Source organism: Hypomesus transpacificus, chromosome 19, assembly GCF_021917145.1.
Source record: "Hypomesus transpacificus isolate Combined female chromosome 19, fHypTra1, whole genome shotgun sequence".
NCBI lineage: Eukaryota > Metazoa > Chordata > Actinopteri > Osmeriformes > Osmeridae > Hypomesus > Hypomesus transpacificus.
The window spans coordinates 202899-229501 of record NC_061078.1 but is presented as its reverse complement, the minus strand read 5'-3'; the positions used below and the strand labels follow the sequence as shown (position 1 = coordinate 229501).

The 26603-nt window shown below is 50.5% G+C and overlaps 1 protein-coding gene across 1 annotated transcript in view; it reads right to left on the bottom strand.

Moving 5' to 3' along the window:
• Positions 1-2704: 2704 nt before the first annotated feature.
• Positions 2705-26603, bottom strand: part of mapk8ip1b (mitogen-activated protein kinase 8 interacting protein 1b) — a 30520-nt gene continuing 6621 nt past the window's right edge. The window contains exons 2-12 of the mRNA XM_047041907.1: positions 21631-21742; positions 14013-14270; positions 11519-11600; positions 8721-9872; positions 7324-7399; positions 7028-7200; positions 5879-5985; positions 5426-5542; positions 4908-4978; positions 4677-4775; positions 2705-4440 (exon numbers count right to left, since the gene is read on the bottom strand). Coding sequence (XP_046897863.1) covers positions 4368-4440; positions 4677-4775; positions 4908-4978; positions 5426-5542; positions 5879-5985; positions 7028-7200; positions 7324-7399; positions 8721-9872; positions 11519-11600; positions 14013-14270; positions 21631-21742 — 2320 coding nt within the window. The 3' untranslated portion in view covers positions 2705-4367. The remainder of the gene's footprint in view (positions 4441-4676; positions 4776-4907; positions 4979-5425; positions 5543-5878; positions 5986-7027; positions 7201-7323; positions 7400-8720; positions 9873-11518; positions 11601-14012; positions 14271-21630; positions 21743-26603) is intronic.

Below are 26603 nucleotides of genomic sequence, written 5' to 3'. Positions count from 1 at the left end.
GACCTGACTGGATTTGAGTCATGACACTACTGCCCCTCAGTGGTCAAACAGCAGATTACTCGATCTCAACTCGTACTTAGTTCATACAGTATAATCTCAAACGGAAGTGTGTTAATGTGATCTACATTTACTGTGCCTGGTCTAACCTGTAAATATAGTTTTTTTATGAATATTGCACTGATTAAAAGTCATTCAACATGAATGTGTTGAGTGAAAGAAAGAGTGAATGTGTAGAATGAAACAGGGTTCTCTTATATCACGGTGGTGAGTCTCATAGTTGAAACAGTCCTGAACTATAGTATGACTTAAACTTACCCTTTTACTGATCTTTAAACATTTACTCATATTGCATATCAATAATATAGAACCCCCTTTGAAACAAGATATTTCAAACAAGTAAGCCAACTCACTCTGGCCGTACTGAGCGATTGCTTTACTCTGCTGTTTTAGCCTTGTCTGGTTCCCCTCTCCTCCCCTTTCACGGTGTGAAAAAACAAGTTGGAAACATTTAGCCTTGTCTGTTCCCCTCTCCTCCCCTTTCACGGTGTGAAAAAACAAGTTGGAAACATAACAAAATACCAATCTACCAAATATATTTACCACAGCTTTCGGTAAATTCACCATTAGGTTACTGGTGTGTTGTATGTTAACATGTCTGCTACTGTTTTATTGTTGACATACCTATTTATATTATAGCATATTTTATAGTTATAGGCCTAACACTAAGGCGGTAATAAGCTAGTAAAGCAGAGCAAAGACTATCGTTTCACTTGAATGTACGGTACATTTAGGCCCAACTGTTTTGGTAAACGGGACTAGTTTAACATGCTGCCGTTCTTTTATTTGCACACACATCACGATTTGCAACGTTGACAACACTTTTATATTAAATAAAAAAGGGTTATGTAGAGGAGCAGGCCCAGCTAATTTCGTTGTAGCCATACCTGTAAATATAAATGGCAAGTGAACTTGAAACTAATAATTTATTGTGTGCAAGTTTCTCGTGCGCACAGGTCCCTTCAGGGGCTCCGTAAAAACGAACACCATGGAAACGTCTCTCTGTCACAGTTAGATTGTGGCGTCATGAGCTGTGCTTGGCTAACTGGAGTCTGAGTTGTGCTTGGCTAACGGGAGTCTGAGCTGTGCTTGGCTAACGGGAGTCGGAGCTGTGCTTGTCTAACGGGAGTCTGAGCTGTGCTTGGCTAACTGGAGTCTGAGGCGTGCTTGGCTAACGGGAGTCTGAACATGGCGCTTGTGGAGAACCCCCAGTTGATGGTGACCCTGCTTCTAATCTCAGCTCTGATTTGGTGCAACCTTAGCTGTACCTCTATCGCACAGGTGGGGGAGTCAGTTGGACATAAAGACACACACATAGCTCATTCTTCTATCCAAAGAAGAGTGTGTAAATAAGTATAGTGTGAAAGTAGTGTGTATGCTCCTGGTTCCTACCTTGTGTTTCCAGTCGAGGAGAGGGACAGTCCAGATCTGGAACTGCTGTTCAATCCAGATCTTCTCACAGACCTCAGCAGCCCTTCAGATGGTGAGACTGGAAGATCAGATGACCTCTTAAACTGTCCACGTCAAATCTCATTTTATAAAAAAATATATATACAGTATATACATCATACATCATATTATATAGAAAGATTACAGATTTATATGTAATATTCACAGATTACGGAGTTAAACCCCTGACGGTCTCCTATGAACCCAACCTGGAGGATGAGTACTTCTAGAACCCACCTGGAGGATGAGTTCGACTAGAACCCACCTGGAGGATGAGTTTGACTAGAACCCACCTGGAGCAAAACCTCAACAGCTTGCTTCACCTCTCACTTCACAAAATAAAACATGCAGAAAATTTGAACCAGGTGTGTGTGTCAGTGTGTGGATGCATTTGCGAGTGTGTGTGTATGTGGTAGTGTGTGTATGGGTATGTACATAAGCGTGTGTGTGCGTGCATGCGTGTGTGTGCGTGTGTGTTGGAAAAATTGAAGATGTAACACATTTGTTCTGTATAAGAATGATTCTGTGTTCAGCATTCCTTGGGTGCAAAGAAAGGCCTACCCCAAATCTGAACTCTGGGTAAACATACAACCTAAGGACTAAGAAGAGGGGGGATTGGTTATTTTAAGGAGATGCTGTGTGACAAAGACTATAGGTGGAGACGCAAAGGCTAGTGACCATATGTTGATACCTAATGTGACAGAGCTTTTACAACCCGGACCGGAGATCTTGTTGTTGTGTTTCAATCAGGGTTGATGTCGTAAACACGCACACACTCAAACACGTGCGCGCCAGGTCTATGCAAGGAGCCAATGAAGAAGAGCCATGGGACATTTGCATGCCTTTGTCTTAACCAATGACTGTAAAGAGCAGGGCTGCTTAAATAGCTAGCTAGCACAACATGCTAGCAGACAAACTTTGTAGCACAATGGGGTGTGATGTTTTGTCTCCTTGTGGGCCGGCCGCAAGCAATAAAGCTTTCTTAAACTTGTTCAACGGCTGACTGTGCAATGCTTGATAGGTTAATATTCCTGACAGTGTCTCTAAAGCAGAAAGGACAGAACACCAGAATGCTCCATCAACATTTTTAACTAAATCATCAAATTCACACTTAAAAAAAATAAGAATTTCACATACTACAGAATTAATCAGTACAATGTGTTATTTGTAATTACAATATATTTATTTATATATGGCATGTCTGTACACACTTTATAGAGCCTGCATTTAGTACCTTTATTGAGGCCAGGATTTTGTTCTGAAAACAGTTTGGAGCAGAACAGAACTTCAGAAGTGGATGATGAAGGTACTATGAAGTTGATGATGAAATTATGAAGATAAATTTGGATGAAGAATTAAAACAATTGTGACATGGAAAATGTGGATGATCGTAACGAGTTATGACAAGAAGACAGAACCACTTAGAAAATCCCACATCATTCATAAATTAGATCCCCATATTTTAGAAACATACATTTACAATATTTTCATCGCCATGTTAATGACAGGTTTGTTCAGTGAACTTTGTGTTAGAAATGAGTTTTAGGATGTTGTGAATTATGTAATACTTTCATTCCAATGGATTTAATCACCAGATAAAACATCACGTTTGATTTCAAGCCTCTCATAGAAACACAGCATAATTCTCGTCAACACATCCACCGTGATCTTTCAGGGAAGAAAGGTGACGTTAAATTGGATGGTAAGAAAAGAGGCACTACTACATGTATGGATGTGGAAGAGGCCAAAGGTCATTTCCTGTTTTTTGTGCTTCCTGGGTCAAGTCAGCACTTGTAGAACCTTCTAGATCCTCACTTGACATCCTCTATTTGCACTCTGCACACTTTCACACTTCCTGTTTCTAAAGGAAGTGATGTCACTCCACTTGATATGACTGAATGGTAAACTGGAGTGTGAATGAACTTCATCCCAAAATGGCAACGACAGCTGATTGGCCACTGTGATGATAACGAGGAAGATGAAGCTAGGAGGTTCTCTAGAGGTGAGCTGTAGCTGGAGGTGTCTAATATCACAGCAGGTTCTCTCTACAGCGTGTCTCTACACACGTGTCTGGTCAGGATTTGTGTGATCCAACTGTTGGTGCTGCGTACCACACCGTGCAGGGGATTTAAAACACCTGTGCTCTGATTGGTCAAGCGGATCTGTGAGCACTCAAAAGTTGATATTTTCCCAAGTTTTAAGTCTGTATAACAAACCCCCACTGGTGCATGATGTCCCAACGCAGCAGACAGCTGAAAACACACTGCAGAGAGAACGTAGCGTGAGGCGGACCGTGGAGGAACCTGGTGGAATCTCAGCGTTCAGGAGACGTCAGTCAGCAGGGAAGAGTTACCAAACACATTCACTGTTGAAGCATGTCTATTTATAATAACGTGTTCAATTAACAGACGCTTCTGTATAAAGCGAAGTACAGGGGTGGGATTTGAACCTGGGAGTTGCTTCTGACCTGCTGGTTTCCATCTTGTGCTTCTGGTGGACAGGGTGCAATCATCCTCTCTGCATCCATGAATCCATGTTGCATAGTAAGTAACACCTCTCTTCACCCTCTCTCCTCTCCCTCTCTCCTCACCCTCTCTCCACTCCTCCTCTCTTCAGTCCTTTCCTCACCATCTCCTCCTCTTCTTTCTGTCATTCCTCTCATCCCTTCGTCTCCTCCACAGATAGACAGACAGAACAACTGGTGACATGTCTCCCCTTCCTCCCCTTCCCCCCTCATCTCTCTCTCGTCCACCAGCTCTGTTTGACAGGTGTTGATTGTCTTTGTTAGGGTGGGTTGGTCCATGCAGCATGGCTATAATACACTGTGATGCTGTGGGCGGAGGGGGATGGGCAGGAGAGGGTCACTCCAGATAGATGTCTTCTGTAGGGCAGGAGAACTCCACAAACTCCTTATAGTACAACTGGAAGGCTTTCCTGTCAGGGGAGGGAGGGAGGGAGGGAGGGAGGGAGGGAGGGAGGGAGGGAGGGAGGGAGGGAGGGAGGGAGGGAGGGAGGGAGGGAGGGAGGGAGGGAGGGAGGGAGGGAGGGAGGATAGAAGGGGATAGAGAACAGGAAGATTTGACATTTTCAATCTCATTGATTTCGTGAAAGTAGTTGACAGTGACTCATGTGTCGATGTGCATGAGAGGTGGTTCTCTGGATTGGCTCACCCCACAGACTGGGCAAGGGGCTTGGTGGAGCTCTCTGACACAAACACGTGGCAGGCAAACCTCTGTTCGGCTGGGTGTTTTGTGATAAAGCCAAAGTACCTGCACACAGACAGACCATTTATGTACATGCACAGTGCCTGGTAGCTGGGAGGAGGTATCTCAGATGAGTTAGCTCGTTAGCATTAGCCTAGCCCGTTAGCATTAGCCTAGCTTGTTAGCTTGGTCTCTTACTTGCTGTTTTTGGGATGACATCCACAGAAGGAGACGTTCTTTAGCTGGAAGAAGTGGTTGCACTCGTTACTCTGCAGAGAGAGAGAGAGAGACAGACAGAGACAAACACAGATTACATCGAGCAGGGCTGGTAAAACCTATGTGAACTGGTTTAACTCCTCAGTCCTCAGGTGTAAATACAGTCGACCCTCAGCTAGCTTAGCGTCAGCGTGAATGGTAAGGAGTCAGAGGTCCCTGGAACGAGTACCAGGTACACCAGATACACCAGGTACACCAGATACACAAGATACACCAGATACACCAGATACACCAGGTATTCCGGGACACGCTTCAGTTTACACTGAGGTTCTGGGGGCTGTGGTAGCACATACTGGCCACATGGGGGCAGCAAATCATTACTCTGAGGTAGAGTTGCTGTGTCAATTTGTGTGTGTATGAGAGAGTGTGTGAGTGAGAGTGTGTGTGTGTGTATGTGAGAGTGTGTGAGTGTGTGTGTGTGTGAGAGTGAGGTTTCTTACTCTGTCGGAAGCATAATAGTCGTCTTGCACCATCAGTTTGACTCCCTTCATGTTAATCTCCAGGATACATGATGAGGGAGGGTTATACTGGACTGTCAACCTCCTATTGGTCGCAATCTAGTGTCAATCAAAACAGAAGACAGGATATGACTCATCACTCATACATTTCTCTTTCCTGTCATGCCCTCTTCTGTCAGTCTGTTACCATCCTTCACTTTCCATCTCTCTCTCTCTCTCTCTCTCTCTCTCTCTCTCTCTCTCTCTCTCTCTCTCTCTCACTCTCTCTCACTCTCTCTCACTCTCTCTCACTCTCTCTCACTCTCTGTCTCTCTCTCTCACTCTCTGTCTCTCTCTCTCTTCCTTTCTCTGTCTTTTACTCCCTCATTCCCTCTGTCTGTCCCCTGCTCTCTTTCACTGTCACACACACACACACACACAGCCTCCACACTGCACCTTCTGCATGGCTGCACACAGAACATCGTTCCCCTTGTGGTAGGGCACCTGGACCGACCCCAGGAACTTCAGGCGGTATCTGTCCACCCACTCAGACGTCCTCCCATCTGCAGAAACACACAGAAGAGCTGCTGTCACACCTGAACATGCCTTGACCTGGAGGCTGGCCTGGAGGCTGCGGAGGAGGCTGACCTGAAGGCTGACCTGGAGGCTGACCTGAAGGCTGACCTGGAGGCTGACCTGGAGGCTGACCTGGAGGCTGACTAGGAGGCTGACCTGGAGGCTGCGGAGGAGGCTGACCTGAAGGCTGACCTGGAGGCTGACCTGGAGGCTGACCAGGAGGCTGACCTGGAGGCTGACCAGGAGGCTGACCTGGAGGCTGACCTGGAGGCTGACCTGGAAGCTAACTAGGAGGCTGCGGAGGAGGCTGACCTGGAGGCTGACCTGGAGGCTGACCTGGAGGCTGACTAGGAGGCTGACCTGGAGGCTGACTAGGAGGCTGACCTGGAGGCTGACCTGGAGGCTGACCTGGGGGCTGACCTGGAGGCTGACCAGGAGGCTGACTAGGAGGCTGACCTGGAGGCTGACCAGGAGGCTGACCTGGAAGCTAACTAGGAGGCTGCGGAGGAGGCTGACCTGGAGGCTGACCTGGAGGCTGACCAGGAGGCTGACCTGTAGGCTGACCAGGAGGCTGACCTGGAGGCTGACTAGGAGGCTGACCTGGAGGCTGACCAGGAGGCTGAGGAGGAGGCTGACCTGGAGGCTGACCTGGAGGCTGACTAGGAGGCTGAGGAGGAGGCTGGCCTGGAGGCTGACTAGGAGACTGAGGAGGAGGCTGACCTGGAGGCTGAGGAGGAGGCTGGCCTGGAGGCTGACCTGGAGGCTGACTATGAGGCTGACCTGGAAGCTAACTAGGAGGCTGACCTGGAGGCTGACTAATGGCTGACCTGGAGGCTGACCTGGAGGCTGACTATGAGGCTGACCTGGAGGCTGACCTGGAGGCTGACTAATGGCTGACCAGGGGGCTGACCTGGAGGCTGACCTGGAGGCTGACCTCTAAAGCTGTGTCTGTGTTTGCCCTCCTCCCCCCTGCTCCCCCTCCCCCCTGCCCCCCTCCCCCCCCCCCCTGCCCCCCAGGCTTCCAGGTACCTGTGAGGGCGCGAGGCTCCTGGGTGATCTCCGTGGCGTAGAAGGCGGGGAAGATGCCGTGGGCGCCAGAGCGCATGTTGTAGCCCTCGTACCAGTAGTCCTCCCCCTGGAGCAGGACCAGCAGGGGGTCGTCAACCTCCAGCTCCAGCTCATCATCATGACGGGGGATGAACCTGGGGGGGAGGGAGGGGGGAATGACAAACAGACAGAAAACAAAATCAGCTTGTGTGTTGGATTCAGAGCGGAAGCTGTAGTTTGATGATGATGAAGGTGATGGTGATGAAGAAGTATCTCACCTGTACACAGCCCTGTGTGTCTGGTCCTTCTCCTCTCCGTTGATCACACAGGAGACCAGACCGAAGGACTCTGCGCCTGCAGGGGGGGGGGGGCGACAGGGGGGGGGGGGGGGGGGGGGAGGGGGGGGGGGGGAGGGGAGGGGACGGGGGGAGGGGACGGGGGGGGAGGGGGCGGGTGTGACATGTGACATGAACTTGCAAATCCCTGCAGATCTGTAGTTAGCTGCTTGGTGCATGGTAGCAGGGTGTCTAGCTGCTTGGTGCATGGTAGCAGGGTGTCTAGCTGCTTGGTGCATGGTAGCAGGGTGTCTAGCTGCTTGGTGCATGGTAGCAGGGTGTCTAGCTGCTTGGTGCATGGTAGCAGGGTGTCTAGCTGCTCGGTGCATGGTAGCAGGGTGTCTAGCTGCTTGGTGCATGGTAGCAGGGTGTCTAGCTGCTTGGTGCATGGTAGCAGGGTGTCTAGCTGCTTGGTGCATGGTAGCAGGGTGTCTAGCTGCTTGGTGCATGGTAGCAGGGTGTCTAGCTGCTTGGTGCATGGTAGCAGGGTGTCTTGCTGTCTCCCTCCTCACTGGGCTGAGGTGAACAGCTGGGTTCTATCTCGGCACTTAATGCTCATTACTGTAGAATGGGTACATTAATTGGTACTAAGAAACATGGACAGCTTCCAGGATGAAGCTAAGGACTCTAAACACACACACACACACACACACACAGCCTTACTGGACGACCAGTGAATAATATCCCAGGGGATTCCCAAGGTGACTCAGTGACACTTCCTCTTTCCCTCTCTTCCTGTCTCTCTTCCTGTCTATATCTTCCTGTCTCTCTCTCTTCCTGTCTCTCTCTCTTCCTGTCTCTCTCTCTTCCTGTCCCTCTCTTCCTGTCTCTCTCTCTTCCTTCACCTATGTTTTTTTGTGTGTTTTTTTTCACTTCCTTTGTAATCCATTATTATTCCTGTATTATAAAATGTGTATTTTTGATTACAATGTTAGTATGCCATTGGCAAATGTTCTGTACCTTTCATGTACTAAAAGATTATCAATGTTGCAATGTATGGTTTGTAAAAAAAAAAAAAAAGGTCTCCCTCCCTTCCTGTGTCCCTCTCCCCCTCTCTGTCTCTGGAACACGCTACTAGCTAGCATCAGTTCTGCCCCCTACAGAGCAGAGGGAAAACTGTATTTAGGACAGAGGTCTTCAACCCTGGTCCTCAGCCCCCCCCCAGTCCTGCATGTTTTATATGTTACCCTGCTCCAACACACCTGATTCAAATGAATGGTCGTTAACAGGTTTCTGCCTAACTAGATAACGACCATCACCCTCCGTCTCTCGCTCTCGCTCTCGCTCTCGCTCTCGCTCTCTCTATCTCTCGCTCCCGCTCTCTCTCTCTCTCTACTTACTGGAGGAGCGTGAACGTCCGTTGAGGAAGACGTTGAGGAACTTCTTCGAGAAGTTCAGGTCAGCCTCCGGGGTGGAGTCATCAGAGAGACAAGCGCTGGCCTCTCTCCTCCCCCCTGCTACCCCAGCTCGCTCCTCTTCCTCCTCCCCCTCCTCCTCTTCCTCCTCCCCCTCCTCCTCTTCCTCGTACTCCTCCCCGATGGCCGACTCATACGGAGACGAGACGCAGTTGTCGTACACGGTTGCTGTGTCGCTGTCGTCGCTGTAACCTTGGTAACACTGCCGAAGGCTTATGAGTTCCAGCTGGGCGTGTTCGTCCACCACCAGCGTGTATTTCACAGAGTCGTACGAAAGGCCGCTGGCCTCCGAACTCATGGCAGTCCGAGGTGGGGCCCCGGGGTCCCCCGGCCCCCTGCCTGCCCCCTGCCTCCCCCCACCTCCCCCCTGCCCCCCTGGTCCGTCCCTCATCACCCTGTCCTCCTCCTCGTCCTCCCCCCCATAGTCATCCACATACTGCACACCCAGTCCCGCCCCCACCACGCCCAGTCCCGCCCCCTGTAGGCTCATGTCCAGGGCAGGGCCCCCGAGGGGGGCGGGAGGGGTGGCGAGCGCCTCCATGCACGAGGCGTAAGAAGGGGGCGGGGCCACGTAGACCTCGTCCTCCTCGCTGATGCAGGGATTGGTCCGGTCGGGGAGGGGCTGGTAGGGAGGCGGGCCTTCGGTGTCTGAGCTGAGGGACATGCGGCCGTGCTCCGGCTGCTGGGAGGGAGGAAGGTCTGGCTGGTCCTGGGCGTGGGCGTGGTCGTGGGCGTGGTCGTGGAGCGACTCTGAGGAGCGCAGCACAGGCGTGAGGTATATCTCCTCAGTGGGCTCCAGACACACGTCGGTCGTGTAGTGGATCCTGTCCTCCGCCCCGCCCCCCCTGGGGCGCAGGGGCGCGGGGGCGTAGTCCTGGGGTGGGGGCGGGGGCGGGGGCGGCTTCCTGTCCTGCAGCTTGGAGCGTGTTCCCGTGGTGACGGGGGCGTGGCCGCGTCGGCAGGGGCCGTCCGTGGACGTACCACAGTCCTTGGTCTGGGCCACTCCCACCTGGGCCCCGCCCCGCTGCTTGTCTTCATCGCTCAGACAGGTGTGCTCGTGGGGGGGGGAAAGGTCACCTGGGAAGGGGACGCGCACACACACATGTGCACACACACATGTGCACACACACACACAGACACAGAGATGAGCCAGACAGAGAGAGACAGGATGAGCAGACAAGCAAGACACACACATATACACACAAAAATAAAAACACACACACAGACAGACAGACAGACACAGACACACACACAGACACAAAGACAGGTCCAAGACAGCACACAGCCATACAAACACACGATGCACGCACACACACGTGCACAATTCACACACAGCCAAGACATGGTGTTGGCACACAGGATCACACACCGCACAGACATCATACACCCAACAGCACACGTATGACCGGAGAAAGGACATGGGCAACCACACACACACAAGGGAAAAGAGAAATGAGATAGCAGCAAAATGTAGCTTGTTAGGTAACCCACAGATAATAATCCACATTACTCAACATATTCAGCACACAGCAGAAGATATGAGATGTGATTTATGATGTCATAATCTCCAGCCAGACCCAGCAGTAAAAGACTGAAACAGAAATAATAATTGGGGGTTTGCATTCCGTCGGTTTTTCATACTTCAGGAAATACTGTAGTCCAGTTCTTCTATAAACGGTTACGTTCGTAAAGTTTATAATCAGAAAATCATTCCTTTTTGTGGCTAGTAACTTTTCAACCATACTGCATGTGTTTGTTTGCCAAATTCAAACATGTATGTAAAATGTAAACATTTTGCGTGAGCTGGGTGCAGTGCCTGAACTGGGTGCAGTGCCTGAGCTGGGTGCAGTGCCTGAACTGGGTGCAGTGCCTGAGCTGGGTGCAGTGCCTGAGCTGGGTGCAGTGCCTGAACTGGGTGCAGTGCCTGAGCTGGGTGCAGTGCCTGAACTGGGTGCAGTGCCTGAGCTGGGTGCAGTGCCTGAGCTGGGTGCAGTGCCTGAACTGGGTGCAGTGCCTGAACTGGGTGCAGTGCCTGAGCTGGGTGCAGTGCCTGAGCTGGGTGCAGTGCCTGAACTGGGTGCAGTGCCTGAGCTGGGTGCAGTCCCTGAGCTGGGTGCAGTTCCTGAACTGCCTGAGCTGGGTGCAGTGCCTGAACTGCCTGAGCTGGAAGCTTTGTCAGTTCTGTTAAGAGGCTGAAAAGGCTTGGCAGCTCTGGACTAGCTACGCCCGAGCTGGCTGTCAACATGACTTAGCATAGCCTAGCCTAGCAGGTTGGCTTAGCCTAGTATAGCAGGTTATGGATTAGCATAGCTCAGCCTAACACGGCCCATCATAGCCTTGCATAGCCAAGCGCAACCAAGCATAAACTAGAATTACAGTGGCAATATACCGTTATGGTTACAGGCAGTACATATTTTACCCTAGCATAGCATAGCCACTGTTACAGTTATATACAGCTGGACTAAAGATTTAAATAAAGCTCTGGATGTGTTCCGTGGATGTGCAGTATTTATATTTACACAATCCACAGATATGTTATTTGTGTATGACAGTTAGCCCGCTGAACAGCACAACATCCTGACAGGCAGGTCACTTCATGCTGAGGTGTCCTGTGCTTTTAAAACTGTTAGTTCAGCATCGCTCCCCCCCACCCCTAAAGCAGAGCTCTGTTGGTATGATCCAGCCGTCTCCTGAGGAGAGAGCGGCAGAACGGAGCGGCTCACCTGTCTTGAGGGGGGAGGACGACCGAGACACTTTCTCCTGCCAGCTGTACTTCTTACCAAACGAATTGTTGTTCAGCGTATCCTGCCAGTCCGACATGGAGACAGAGAGATGGAGAGATGAGAGAGAGGAAATAAGAAATGTGGATGGAGGGATGTAGAGTGAATGAAAAGAGAGAATGACAGAGGAAAGAGTGAGGTGGAGGATAGAAGGGACAGAGAAAGGGGGAGAGAGTTAGTGGGAGAGTTCTGGATGCACAAACTCAATGTACACAAAATCTCTCTCTCTCTCGCTCTCTCGCTCGTCCACACACACACACACACAGGCTTTTATTCTGTTGAATGAGCAGGGATTCTTTTGTCCAGGCTTCGTTGTGAGCATTTAAAGGGAACCAGAGCCCCTTTTCCCAGCTGGGAAAACACACACACATAGAGACACAAGTTTGTTTTTCTATCCTAGTGGGACCATTCACCTAACCTTCAAACTGTCTCTGACCCTGAAGCCCTTAATGTCATTCTAACCCTCAAACTAGAGCAGAAGTTGTGGGTCCCAGCAACACGGCCCCACAGGGTCAGGTTTGTCACATGTCACTCTACTGGCTCCCACAAGGTTAGTTAAACAAGACACACACAGTCAAACACACACACACACAGTCAAACACACACACACACACACACATACACGCACACACACACACACACACATACACACACACACACACACACACACACACACACACACTGCTGTCTGACGCTGAAGGTGTTGGACATATCAGGAGGAATGGGAGTCTTTGTTCTCTCATGTGTGTGTGTGTGTGTGTGTGTGTGTGTGTGTGTGTATGTGTGTGTGTGTGTGTGAGGTATACTTCAGTGTGTACACGCGAATATATGTGTAGGTATGTGTGAATGTGAGTTTGCGTGTGTATGTGAGTGTGTTTGTGAGTTCATGTGTGTGTGTGTGTGTGTCATAACTGATGAGGTGGGTCATGGCTCCTATGACGATGTGCCCAAAATAAAAACTCCCCCCGTCTTCTCTGACTCACACAGTGATGCTTCAGACAAGAAGACCTGTCACCATGGAGACCGTATCAGTGATGCGGCAGGTGGATGACGTGTATCTGTGTGCGGGTGCATGCAGGTGTGTGTCTGCCTCGGTGTGTGCATGTCTGTGTGTGTGTGTGTCCAGGGTTGGAGGTAGACACGGCTCCACACTTTAAGATGAAGGATTAGATCAGATTAGGTGGAGGACCCCTGCTGGCCGGGTTCAGGACCTCTCCATCCAGAAACACAGAAACTCCAGACACACCCTCCGACTGAGCTTACATTCACTGAGTAGGGCGGACCTGCTTACTGGAACCACTGAATACACACACACACACGCAGATATACATACATGAACACATGCTGTACACACAACCTGCAACCTCTTGATCTGCAGTCAAATACTCTACCGACTGAGCTATACCCATCCGCATGTTCTACCACTGAGCTATACCCATCCCCATGTTCTACCACTGAGCTATACCCATCCCCATGTTCTACCACTGAGCTATAACCATCCCCATGTTATCAGAATGTAATTTTCACCAATGTTCTACTAATAGTCACATATGTCCTGATGTGAATCAGAAGTCCAGCACCTTCTCTGGATGAAGACTACAAGTTCCACACATCTCAAGTCCCAGTGCAGTATTCCCATGTTCACACCTTGACTTGTCACAACACTGTAGAGTACGAAGTACAAACTTCTGATGCCTGGTCTTCTGCTGGCTTACTACATGCACAACATATCATCTAAAGTGTTATGCTATATGAGTAACAAGTAGAAAGGTAAATGTTTGTGGGTCAGACTGGTGGTGTGTTCAGACTGGGGCAGATCATCATGGTTATGCAGTCTACCTCAGGCTGAACGCACATGACTGCTCTCACACACACTAGTACAGAAAAGTAGCAGCTATTACAGCAGCTCCTGTAGAGACAGACACACACACACACTCATACACACACAAACACTCACACACACACAGTCACGAGCTAGCACGTCGTCACCCTAACGGAGACGGGCACGAATAAAAACAACACATTTCCCTCTCTTCTTGTTTCTCTTCACAATCCAGACGTTGTTCTGACTACCCTAACCCAGAACCCAGAGAGAGGAGAGGGGAGGGGAGGGGAGGGGAGGGGAGGGGAGGGGAGGGGAGGGGAGGGGAGGGGAGGGGAGGGGAGGGGAGGGGAGGGGAGGGGAGGGGAGGGGAGGGGAGGAGAGGAGAGGAGAGGAGGAGAGGAGAGATGAGAAGGAAGGAGAGCTGAGAGGAGAGGAGAGGAGAGGAGGAGAGGGGAGAGGAGAGGGGAGGAGAGAACAGTGGTGACTTCTAATACCAGTCTGATCTCACCTCAAGATCTAAACTCACACAAACTAGAGTTAACGAGGAGAAGCGAGGGCCAGGAGGAGGGAGGGAGGAAGGAGAGGAAGAAAGGAGAGGGAGGGAGGGCTCACCTGCGTGCGTGGCACCATGGGGAAGAGGTTAAGGGTCGTAGGTCTCTTGGGACGGTAGGTATCCATGGTTACGGTTGCCGTGGGGTCCTTGGTCGCTAGCAGGGATGCTGTGGCGCACGGCTTCGTGGGTTCTGTGTCGCCGCAGTAACTGTCGCCGTCGTCGATCAGGTCCAAATGAAGCATCTCCGTGTGGATGTGTCCGACAGCTCCTAGCTCCGCCCTCCCTGACACGCTATTGGTCCCCCGCCTCACATGGCCCTGCAGGGATTCGAGGATACATGCGTCAGTCAGAAGAAAGACCCAGTAAGGGAGACAGAGAAAAACAGCTACACAGCCTAGTTAGGATAGTAGGAGTGAAGGAGGGGCTGAATAGAAAGAGAAGACTGAGAGAAAGGAGGGGGAGATGAGCTGACCAATCAGCAGTCACCCTCTCTCTGCCGACACTGAGCGACTTACCACACAGAAGGAGAGGGGGGAGGAGAGGGGGGAGGAGAGGACAGGGAGAGAGAGAGGGAAGAAAACAAGAGATGGAGAAAGTGAGTGGGAAAGGAAGGGGGCAGTCGGAGGAAGTCAGAGAAAAACAAAACAGACTGAAAAAAATACAGAGAGAGAAGGGGGGAGAGAGAGAGAGAGAGAGAGAGAGAGAGAGAGAGAGAGAGAGAGAGAGAGAGAGAGAGAGAGAGAGAGAGAGAGAGAGAGAGTGAGACAGCGAGAGAGAGAAAAGAGAGAGAGAGAGAGAGAGAGAGGGATACAGAGATACAAGATAATCACAGAGAGATTAAGGAAGGACATTAAGCTAATAAGTGTTTACAACTGTCCTAGAATGACAACCAATCACACAAGCAGGTCATGTGAGCAGGTCATGTGACCTGGTGTTTCCCTCTCAGCAGGTGACCAGGACCGATGTCAGCTCAGCTAATGTCCTCAGAGGACCTGACCTCTGACCTCTGTAACCCTGCACACACACACTACACACTACACACACATCAAAACACACGTGATCAACATCTAATCACGTGATCAACATCTAATCATGTGATCAACATCTAATCATGTGATCAACATCTAATCATGTGATCAACATCTAATCATGTGATCAACATCAAATCATGTGATCAACATCTAATCATGTGATCAACATCAAATCATGTGATCAACAAATCATTAGGTGTGTTTGACTTCATGCAGCGCCGGCGTCACCTGCAGCCGCCTGCAGCCCGGCTGACTTGAAGCAGCAAATGGCACTCAGCTTCAAGGCAGCCGACTGTCGGCACCGCGGGCGCTTCATGAAGTCTAACACACCTATTGACTGGTATTCACTGTAAAGCATCAGCCTGCACCCAGAACAGCTTAAAGATCCAGATGGTAGATGTGTGTAATTTCTGTAATCTGTGGTGTACACACATACAGCACACACACAGACAGACAGACAGACACACAAACACACATACACACACACACACACATACACAGACAGACAGACAGACACACAAACATACACACACACACACACACACACAGACCGCATTGACAAGCCTGAGGGCTCAGCTATATTTAACACAGGCGGGAAAACAATACAACACTGAATTAATCTGTCCTGACAAACAAGCCTGCGTCACCTGCCTTTGTAAACAAACAGCTTTGCTAATCGCTATCTTCCAGGAAGCTAGCCCTATATGGACAAACGATAGGCAGGCTAATCGCTATCTTCCAGGAAGCTAGCCCTGTATGGACTAACGATAGGCAGGCTAATCGCTATCTTCCAGGAAGCTAGCCCTATATGGACTAACGATAGGCAGGCTAATCGCTATCTTCCAGGAAGCTAGCCCTATATGGACTAACGATAGGCAGGTTAATCACCATCTTCCAGGAAGATAGCCCTATATGGACTAACGATAGGCAGGCTAATTGCTATCTTCCGGAAGCTAGCCCCATATGGACTATGGTCTTTGCTGAAACAGGTATTTTGTTGGCAGGGACTATGATTTGACTAAAGCCTAACATACCTAAATAAAACCCTAATGGAACCCTGCTGTGTGATCCAGATGAGCAGGGCTACTCACAGCTAGAGAACGAGACGAGCGCTAGTCTGACGGCATGGTTTGATGTTCTGGTCAAAGGAACATTCGTATGGGGTTCACGCCAATCAGCACAAATCACCAAGGATCTCTCTGCCTGTCTCTCTGTCTCTCTCTGCCTCTCTCGCTGCCTCTCTCTTTCTGCCTCTCTCTCGCTGCCTCTCTCTTTCTGCCTCTCCCTCGCTGCCTCTCTCGCTGCCTCTCTCTTTCTGCCTCTCTCTCGCTGCCTCTCTCTTTCTGCCTCTCTCTCGCTGCCTCTCTCTTTCTGCCTCTCCCTCGCTGCCTCTCTCTGTCTGCCTCTCCCTCTCTGCCTCTCCCTCTCTGCCCCTCCCTCTCTGCCTCTTTCTGTCTGCCTCTCCCTCTCGGCCTCTCCCTCTCTGCCTCTCCCTCTCTGCCTCTCTCTGTCTGCCCCTCCCTCTCTGCCTCTCTCTGTCTGCCTCTCCCTCTCTGCCTCTCTCTGTCTGCCCCTCCCTCTCTGTCTCTCTCTGTCTGCCTCTCCCTCTCTGCCTCTCCCTCTCTGCCCCTCCCTCTCTGCCTCTCTCTGTCTGCCTCTCCCTCTCTGCCTCTCCCTCTCTGCCTCTCCCTCTCTGCCTCTCTCTGTCTGCCTCTCCCTCTCTGCCTCTCTCTGTCTGCCTCTCCCTCTCTGCCTCTCTCTCTCTGCCCCTCCCGCTCTGCCCCTCCCTCTCTGCCTCTCCCTCTCTGCCTCTCCCTCTCTGCCTCTCCCTCTCTGCCTCTCCCTCTCTCTCTAACATCCCCCGGGAGGTGTAGGGATGACAGAAAGGACAGTGAAAGAAAGACGTATGTAAGTGGTTGGAGAAAAACGATGGGATTCCAGGCCAATCTAAAAGGTGAAACCCGGTCCCTGTAGAATCCGCCTGCAGACTGCAGGAGGGGATGTGTCCATCCATCCACCCTACCATCCATCTTTCCATCCACCCTACCATCCATCTTTCCATCCACCCTACCATCCATACCATTATCCCTACTTCCTCCTCCTCTCCTATAAACATCTTTCATCTGCCCCCTGTCAGACTACAGACAAGAAGAGAACCCCTTGGGGCAGGGACTATGATTTGACTAAAGCCTAACATACCTAAATAAAACCCTAATGGAACCCTGCTGTGTGATCCAGATGAGCAGGGCTACTCACAGCTAGAGAACGAGACGAGCGCTAGTCTGACGGCATGGTTTGATGTTCTGGTCAAAGGAACATTCGTATGGGGTTCACGCCAATCAGCACAAATCACCAAGGATCTCTCTGCCTGTCTCTCTGTCTCTCTCTGCCTCTCTCGCTGCCTCTCTCTTTCTGCCTCTCTCTCGCTGCCTCTCTCTTTCTGCCTCTCCCTCGCTGCCTCTCTCGCTGCCTCTCTCTTTCTGCCTCTCTCTCGCTGCCTCTCTCTTTCTGCCTCTCTCTCGCTGCCTCTCTCTTTCTGCCTCTCCCTCGCTGCCTCTCTCTGTCTGCCTCTCCCTCTCTGCCTCTCCCTCTCTGCCCCTCCCTCTCTGCCTCTTTCTGTCTGCCTCTCCCTCTCGGCCTCTCCCTCTCTGCCTCTCCCTCTCTGCCTCTCTCTGTCTGCCCCTCCCTCTCTGCCTCTCTCTGTCTGCCTCTCCCTCTCTGCCTCTCTCTGTCTGCCCCTCCCTCTCTGTCTCTCTCTGTCTGCCTCTCCCTCTCTGCCTCTCCCTCTCTGCCCCTCCCTCTCTGCCTCTCTCTGTCTGCCTCTCCCTCTCTGCCTCTCCCTCTCTGCCTCTCCCTCTCTGCCTCTCTCTGTCTGCCTCTCCCTCTCTGCCTCTCTCTGTCTGCCTCTCCCTCTCTGCCTCTCTCTCTCTGCCCCTCCCGCTCTGCCCCTCCCTCTCTGCCTCTCCCTCTCTGCCTCTCCCTCTCTGCCTCTCCCTCTCTGCCTCTCCCTCTCTCTCTAACATCCCCCGGGAGGTGTAGGGATGACAGAAAGGACAGTGAAAGAAAGACGTATGTAAGTGGTTGGAGAAAAACGATGGGATTCCAGGCCAATCTAATAGGTGAAACCCGGTCCCTGTAGAATCCGCCTGCAGACTGCAGGAGGGGATGTGTCCATCCATCCACCCTACCATCCATCTTTCCATCCACCCTACCATCCATCTTTCCATCCACCCTACCATCCATACCATTATCCCTACTTCCTCCTCCTCTCCTATAAACATCTTTCATCTGCCCCCTGTCAGACTACAGACAAGAAGAGAACCCCTTCCCCCAGATCTCCCCTCCCCCCTCCCCAGACCCATCCCCCCCCCCCCCAGATCTCTCCTGCCAGGACTCCAGTCAGCTCTGATGAAGTCACTCTCTCCATCCCCACAGTCTTAATCTAATCTAGACAGAGAACAGATGAATCCCTCCTCCTCCTCCCCCCCGATAGATTAGCCCTCAGGCTGGGGAACTCTACCCCCTGTTAACTCTCACACTCACACACAAACTCTCTCTCTCTCTCTCTCTCTCACACACACACCCTCTCTCACACACACACCACCTCTCTCACACATACACACACACACACACACACCACCTCTCTCACACACTCTCTCTCACACACACCACCTCTCTCACTGACCTCTATTATATCCCTGGTCCCTTTAAGAGCACCGGCCCTGTTGCTAGGAGACCTTGGGGGCTTAGCGACGGGACAGAGAGGCACTTGCCTGAACATTCTGCTGCTCTGCCTCAGCCAATCAGCAGAGCTCTGGGGAGTGAGTCATAACCTGGGGCTCTGACAGGGCAGATCTGTGAATGGATCCAGACCATCGACATATATACGTATATATGTCTATGATCCAGACCACTTAAACACTGTGATGGCATTGACACAGAATCCAAGCCTTCTGTAGTCATGGTGATGAAGCAGAGACCACAATACTAATGTACCAATAAAATATCATACACTAACACTGTGTGTTTACATGAGATTTCTCATCATAGTAATATTGTATTCCTCCACAGCAAGGTGCGTGGGCGGGGGGATTTGGATCAGACGCGTCTTGATCAGCAGATCGGCTCTAACCACTGAGCTACACCCCTTCTTGTCCCACCTGCAGGTGTCCACCTGTCAGTCTGTCTGTCTCTGCCTGTGGACACAGCACAGGACCCCACATCTAGCTGCTGTGACGATGTGCTGGAGGACCAATCACAGAGCATATGACAGGCACCATCTCCCTGGCAACGCAGTGTTGGTGGGCATGTGTGCGTGTGCTGTGTCTGTGTGCTGTGTGTGTGTGTGTGTGTGTGTGTGTGTGTGTGCCGTGTGTGTGTGTGTGTGCGTGTGCTGTTTCTGTGTGCTATGTGTGTGTCTGTGTGTGTGCTGTGTGTGTGTGTGTGCCGTGTGTGTGTGTGCTGTGTGTGTGTGCCGTGTGTGTGTGTGTGTGCATGTTTACGTTCTAAAAGTATCTTCTGTGCGAAGAGACGGCAAGGAAAACACTGTTGCCATGGAAATAAGATTATTTTTTTCTCCTTGATTTGGTTGACTCATGCCTGCCTGCCCGCCCACCCTCTCTCTCTCCCTCTCTATCCCTCTCTCCTCCTCTGCATCTCTCTCTGTCCACCCTCTCTCTATCCCTCTCTATCCCTCTCTCCTCCTCTGCATCTCTCTCTGTCCTCCCTCTCTCTCCTCCTCACTCTCTCTCTCTCTCTCTCTCTCTCTCTCTCTCACTGTCCTTCAAACACCCTAGGCTAGGTGAAGAGAGACAGAGAGAACTGGAGAGAGAGAGAGGTGGAGAGAGAAGTGGACAGAGAGAGGTGGACAGAGAGAGAGGTGGATGGATGGAGGGAGAATGGCAGGAAGAGATGGTAATATAATGACATCATCTGAGAGGCTGACCCTGCCCTGACATCCTCTCTACACATGACAAACGACTACTAATCACATCCCTTTACCTTCCCCCCAACACACACACACACACACACAAAGGAGCCACTCCTGTGCAGACAGAGACGACCTCACCTATGAGCTCATCATCCCAGGGGATTGTGGGATTGCTCTGACCTCATCAATAATGGACAGGCACAGTTGGAGCATCACAGGACCCAGACAGGCTGGGTATTTAATGCAGAAGGGGACATGGTGTGTGTGTGTGTGTGTGTGAAGAGAGGGAGAGCAGAGGAGAGGAGCAGGACCAAAGAATTCCAATGTACCTGTACTTGTACCTGTACTTGTACCTGTACTTGCTCCAAATGGCCATAAACCTCAAACTGAAACTTGAGAAAAAGACAGAGGGAGGGAAAAAGAGAGGTCACGAGAGACAGAGAGAAAGAGAGAGAAAGAGAGGGAGGGAGGATCCACACACACTCCCATTCTGAAAGCTCCAATTCACTAATCCAAGCTATAATTAGCTCCCTGGATAGTTATACAGTGAGTACAAGAGAGGAGGAGAGAAAAAGAGGAGGAAGAAAGGAAAATAACTGACCTGACAGGGAGGGACGGGGAAAGACAAAAGGAGAGAGACAGAAAGAGAAAAAGAGAGGCAACATTATTAAACCCAAACAACACTGCTGTATCGGAGAGGAGAGAGAAAGGATTCCCCCTTTCTCCTCTGGATGACTGAATCATCAGTCTTTTCTTCCTGTTGCCTTGGTTACAGCAGGGTGGCTGGGGATAATAAGGTTTATTTCACCAGGAAAAACATATATCAGTTGGAATTATACATGAACGGGTGCATCTCTCTCCTCACCTCTACCTCTCCATCCCGCTCTCCTTCTACCTTTCTCCTTTTCTCTTTCATCCTCTCTCCCCATCCCCATCCCTCTCTCTCGATCTCTCAATCTCTCACTTTGTATGCTGTCCATATCTTTCTCTCCTGTGTCCCGTTATCTCTCTCTTCACATCTCTCTCTCTCTCTTCACAGCTCTCTCTCTTCACATCTCTCTCTCTCTTCACATCTCTCTCTCTCCCCATCTCACTCTCTCTCTCTCTTCACATCTCTCTCTCTTTACATCTCTCTATGTCCCTCTTCCCATCTCTCTTTCTCTCTCTTCCCATATCTCTCTCTCTTTCTCTCCCAGCTCCTTCTCCAGAAGTGCAGCTCAGGGTTGTTCATCCTTCCCCCCAACAGACCTCAGTCCTGGGTCTGACTCCTCAGTCCTGGGTCTGACTCCTCAGTCCTGGGTCTGACACCTCAGTCCTGGGTCTGACTCCTCAGTCCTGGGTCTGACTCCTCAGTGCTGGGTCTGACTCTTCAGTCCTGGGTTTGATTCCTCAGTCCTGGGTCTGATGACACAGACCACTATGTCATTAGTAGGAGCTATAGCATCCTTTCAATGAAGGGAATCGCTGGAACCCTCCTGCAAAATAATGACCATATTACCCATGGTGCATCCAGGTCAGAGACAAGCCCAGGACCCAGGAGAGCTTCTACCCAGCGCAGCAGAGCTTCTGCTGCCAGCCAATCACCGGCCCCGTAGTGTGTGTGTGTGTGTGTGGGGGGGGGGGGGGGCAGATAACCCAGAGGTGAAGACAAAACAAACCAACCAGGCCAGGCCAGGCCAGACCAGGCCTAGAACAGCATGAGCACCCTCCTCTCACCTTCATCTCCAGCCCATTGCAGTTCAGACTCATCCCACACTCATCCTTGATATCTGTGATCTCAGAGAGGTCCTCGTCCTCAAACTCCTCCAAGCTGATGTCATGGGTTAACCTGGAGAGAGAGGGGAGGGAGGAAGACAGACATTAATGTTACAGTATACATATCAACATACTTTTAGACTGCTGAGGGCACATCCTGCCTGTATACTGCTGAGAGCACATCCTGCCTGTAGACTGCTGAGGGCACATCCTGCCTGTAGACTGCTGAGAGCACATCCTGCCTGTAGACTGCTGAGAGCACATCCTGCCTGTAGACTGCTGAGAGCACATCCTGCTTGTAGACTGCTGAGAGCACATCCTGCCTGTAGACTGCTGAGAGCACATCCTGCCTGTAGACTGCTGAGGGCACATCCTGCCTGTAGACTGCTGAGAGCACATCCTGCTTGTAGACTGCTGAGAGCACATCCTGCCTGTAGACTGCTGAGAGCACATCCTGCTTGTAGACTGCTGAGAGCACATCCTGCTTGTAGACTGCTGAGAGCACATCCTGCCTGTAGACTGCTGAGGGCACATCCTGTCTGTAGACTGCTGAGGGCACATCCTGCTTGTAGACTGCTGAGAGCACATCCTGCCTGTAGACTGCTGAGGGCACATCCTGCCTGTAGACTGCTGAGAGCACATCCTGCTTGTAGACTGCTGAGAGCCACACAATAAGAAGTGGCTACGCACACACAGTGAGCCACAATGTTGATCAGAACATCAGAGTAGAGAAAGGGAGGGGGAGAGAAGTGAACGGGAGGAGGAAGGGGGCAGGAGGGAGAAGGGAGGGGGGGGAGGAGTGAGGGAGGGAGGGAGGGAGTGAGGGAGTGAGGGAGGGAGGGAGGGACATGTCTTGTTCATGCTCCACCATGCTTGAGCTGGTGTGACAAGGTGGGGGAAGAGGGGGCTGAACTGTCAGCATGGTTGTATGAACATTGGAGAGTGTGTGTGTGTGTGTGTCACAAAGCCACACTGTCTGGACAGCAGCCAGGGGCCAGAGTGAGCAGGCGTCTCTAAGACAACGCCATCTCCCGGACAACCGTTATATCACTGCAGGGGGCCAGAGTCCTGACATCAACAAGAACACATTTAACCGTTAATCACAACTCCTGTCTTATTTTAGTTACCAGCTCAGACAATGAGTTCTCCAAGACCATAACATCACCCAACGGTAACACACCCACACACTCAATCTTACTCACATAGCTAGCTGATCATATCCACTCAACCTTACTCACATAGCTGGCTGAGCATATCCACTCAACCTTACTTACATAGCTAGCTTAGCATATCCACTCAACCTACTTACATAGCTAGCTTAGCATATCCACTCAACCTTACTTACATGGCTAGCTTAGCATATCCACAAACCCATACCGACATACTGCAGCTAGCTTAGCATTTGAATTTATTTTTTTCGGAAAAACCTGAATTGATTTTAAATCGGTTTGTGACCCCAAGAATCAATTTTAATCGAATCTCGAGGTACTAAAAGATTCCCACCCCTACTTAGCATATCCACATAATACCCACATACTGCATTGTAGCATATCCCCACATGCATATCCATATAGCTAGCTTAGCATATCCACACATGTTGTGGGATATGCAGGGATGTAACGATATACTCAGCCCATGATTCGATACAAAACACAATTCCAGGTTTACAATAAACTTTTACAATTTTCTTGCAAATTTGCTAAATATTCGACAGTGTCAAAATGAAATCAAAATCAAAATTGGATAGGGCCCTCTGCTGTTTAAAAAGAGAATCACAATTCATTTTTCATCTCCTCGATTTCAAATGTCCCAATTTTGTGTCACAAATTAATCATTCCACCATGTATCGTTCCATTCCTAATATCCACAAAACTAAACACTGCTACGTCAGATAGTGTCTGCTTCCTGTCACATGACAACATGTCTGCTGGCTTATGGTTGTCCTCCGTGATCAGCAGCTGCAACAACTGGCTGTTTCTAAGATGGAGGGAAGGAGAAGGGTGAAGAGGGAGAGAGGAGGGTGAAGAGAGAGGGAGGGAGGATGGTGAAGAGGGAGGGAGGAGGGTGAAGAGGGAGGGAGGAGGGTGAAGAGGGAGGGAGGAGGGTGAAAAGGGAGGGAGGAGGGTGAAGAGAGAGGGAGGAGGGTGAAGAGAGAGGGAGGAGGGTGAAGAGAGAGGGAGGAGGGTGAAGAGGGAGGGAGGAGGGTGAAGCGAGAGGGGGGAGGGTGAAGAGAGAGGGAGGAGGGTGAAGAGGGAGGGAGGAGGGTGAAGAGGGAGGAGGGTGAAGAGAGAGGGAGGGAGGAGGGTGAAGAGAGAGGGAGGAGGGTGAAGAGGGAGGGAGGAGGGTGAAGAGGGAGGGAGGGAGGAGGGTGAAGAGGGAGGGAGGGAGACACATCTGTTCATCAAAATAATGTGCCTTTGTAGAAAGAGGGAGAGGAGGAAGGAGGGGGGGAGAGGAGGAAGGAGGGAGGGAGAGGAGAAAGGAGGGGGGAGAGGATGAGAGAGAGAAGAGGAGGATGAGAGAGAATTGCAAAAGGAGAGACACAGTTCTGTCCCAAGTGAGCGATGACACCTGAGAGGAGGAAGGAATCCTCATCGGAACGCTGTCTCACACACAGACAGGACGGGTGTGACATTTGACATGAACTCGCAAATCCCCAGCAGATCTGTAGTTAGTTGCTTGGTGCATGGTAGCAGGGTGTCTAGCTGCTTGGTGCATGGTAACAGGGTGTCTAGCTGCTTGGTGCATGGTAGCAGGGTGTCTAGCTGCTTGGTGCATGGTAGCAGGGTGTCTAGCTGCTTGGTGCATGGTAGCAGGGTGTCTAGCTGCTTGGTGCATGGTAGCAGGGTGTCTAGCTGCTTGGTGCATGGTAGCAGGGTGTCTAGCTGCTTGGTGCATGGTAGCAGGGTGTCTAGCTGCTTGGTGCATGGTAGCAGGGTGTCTAGCTGCTTGGTGCATGGTAGCAGGGTGTCTAGCTGCTTGGTGCATGGTAGCAGGGTGTCTAACTGCTTGGTGCATGGTAGCAGGGTGTCTAGCTGCTTGGTGCATGGTAGCAGGGTGTCTAGCTGCTTGGTGCATGGTAGCAGGGTGTCTAGCTGCTTGGTGCATGGTAGCAGGGTGTCTAGCTGCTTGGTGCATGGTAGCAGGGTGTTTAGTTGCTTGGTGCATGGTAGCAGGGTGTCTAGCTGCTTGGTGCATGGTAGCAGGGTGTCTAGCTGCTTGGTGCATGGTAGCAGGGTGTCTAGCTGCTTTGTGCATGGTAGCAGGGTTTCTAGGTGCTTGGTGCATGGTAGCAGGGTGTCTAGCTGCTTGGTGCATGGTAGCAGGGTGTTTAGCTGCTTGGTGCATGGTAGCAGGGTGTCTAGCTGCTTGGTGCATGGTAGCAGGGTGTCTAGCTGCTTGGTGCATGGTAGCAGGGTGTCTAGTTGCTTGGTGCATGGTAGCAGGGTGTCTAGCTGCTTGGTGCATGGTAGCAGGGTGTCTAGCTGCTTGGTGCATGGTAGCAGGGTGTCTAGCTGCTTGGTGCATGGTAGCAGGGTGTCTAGCTGCTTTGTGCATGGTAGCAGGGTGTCTAGCTGTCTCCCTCCTCACTGGGCTGAACAGCTGGGTTCTAGTTTTTTTTTATATAGAGCAAGCGAGAGACAGTTCAATGATGATTTCTGATAGACAGGCTCTGGAAACCGAGAGAGCATGTAACAGTCTTGGTGAGAGAGTGACACAGCGCACGTCCTGATAGCGTCCCTGAATTGAGTTTTTGCAGGTTGGGATGTCTGCATACATTGTGAAAAGCAAATAAGTGCCAATGGAAATAATCATAAGAGCATGTAGTTAAACAAATTACAATTAAACAACATGAACCTCGAAAGTGCAAGAGTGTAGGCCTACCTGTAGGAAAGCAAGCAACAATAATATAATTCACAGTGAGTACAAGTAGTTAAATCAGTTACAATTAACCAACAAGTGCAACAAGTCCCTCATGTAAATGTAAATGTAGTATTATTATTATTATTATTTTGAGCTGGTAAACCGACTGCAATTACTGCAAATTAATGGACGAGATGGCGGTGCAGGCATAGGGAGGGAAATTCTCTGCCGAGTTGTTGATAGTTGTATCGACCAGTCAGAAGCATTACCCCCCTCCCTCTCTTTCTCTCCCAGAATATCACTACCAAAGCTTTGACAGGTATGAGAGCCAAAAGCCAAACCTTTGATCACACTTGAGCCCTGTTCTCTAGTTATGTAGCTAGAGCTAGTTAGCTTAGCTAGACAACCTTGTAGCTAGAGCTAGTTAGCTTAACTAGACAACCTTGTAGCTAGCTACTGCAACGTTATTACCAGCGACTCTGATAACATACCTCAAATAGTTTTCAGCATTTGAGGAGCAAGTTGGCTAATCATAAAACGTTAGGTTATTTGTATACATGTATATTTATTTTTTTCGAAAATATAAACACAGGTAGGCTAACAATTTTTGTCTTACGAAAAAGGTGCAAGCTAACAGACGTTCTCCGTGGAACTTTACTAAAATCACGTTCAATATAATTAGCTAACGTCTTTCCTTTTCTAAGGAAAACCTTTTAAGGGATTCTGTGCAACGCCCTCTCGCATATCCCATAGTTAAGGAGAACTTAAGCCGTAAGTGTAGGGAGTAAGCTGAGTCGGGGAGAGGAAGAAGAGGGTTGGAGGAGGGAGGGCGACCTAAAACACCAGGACAGGGTGACCCCTCTTCTGCCGCAATCCACTCTGGGTAGGCTGGGAAGGGGGCACACTCAGACCTAGAATAAATCAATCAGATGTTTCAAAAACTCAGCACAAGAAACAGTCACACTGGAGTGCTAGATTGTGACATTGTTGTGGAGATCTCAGAGCGCGAGAAGATATGGAGAGATGGCAATGGAGAGATGTGGGTATGTGTTCTCTCTGCATGTTTGTGT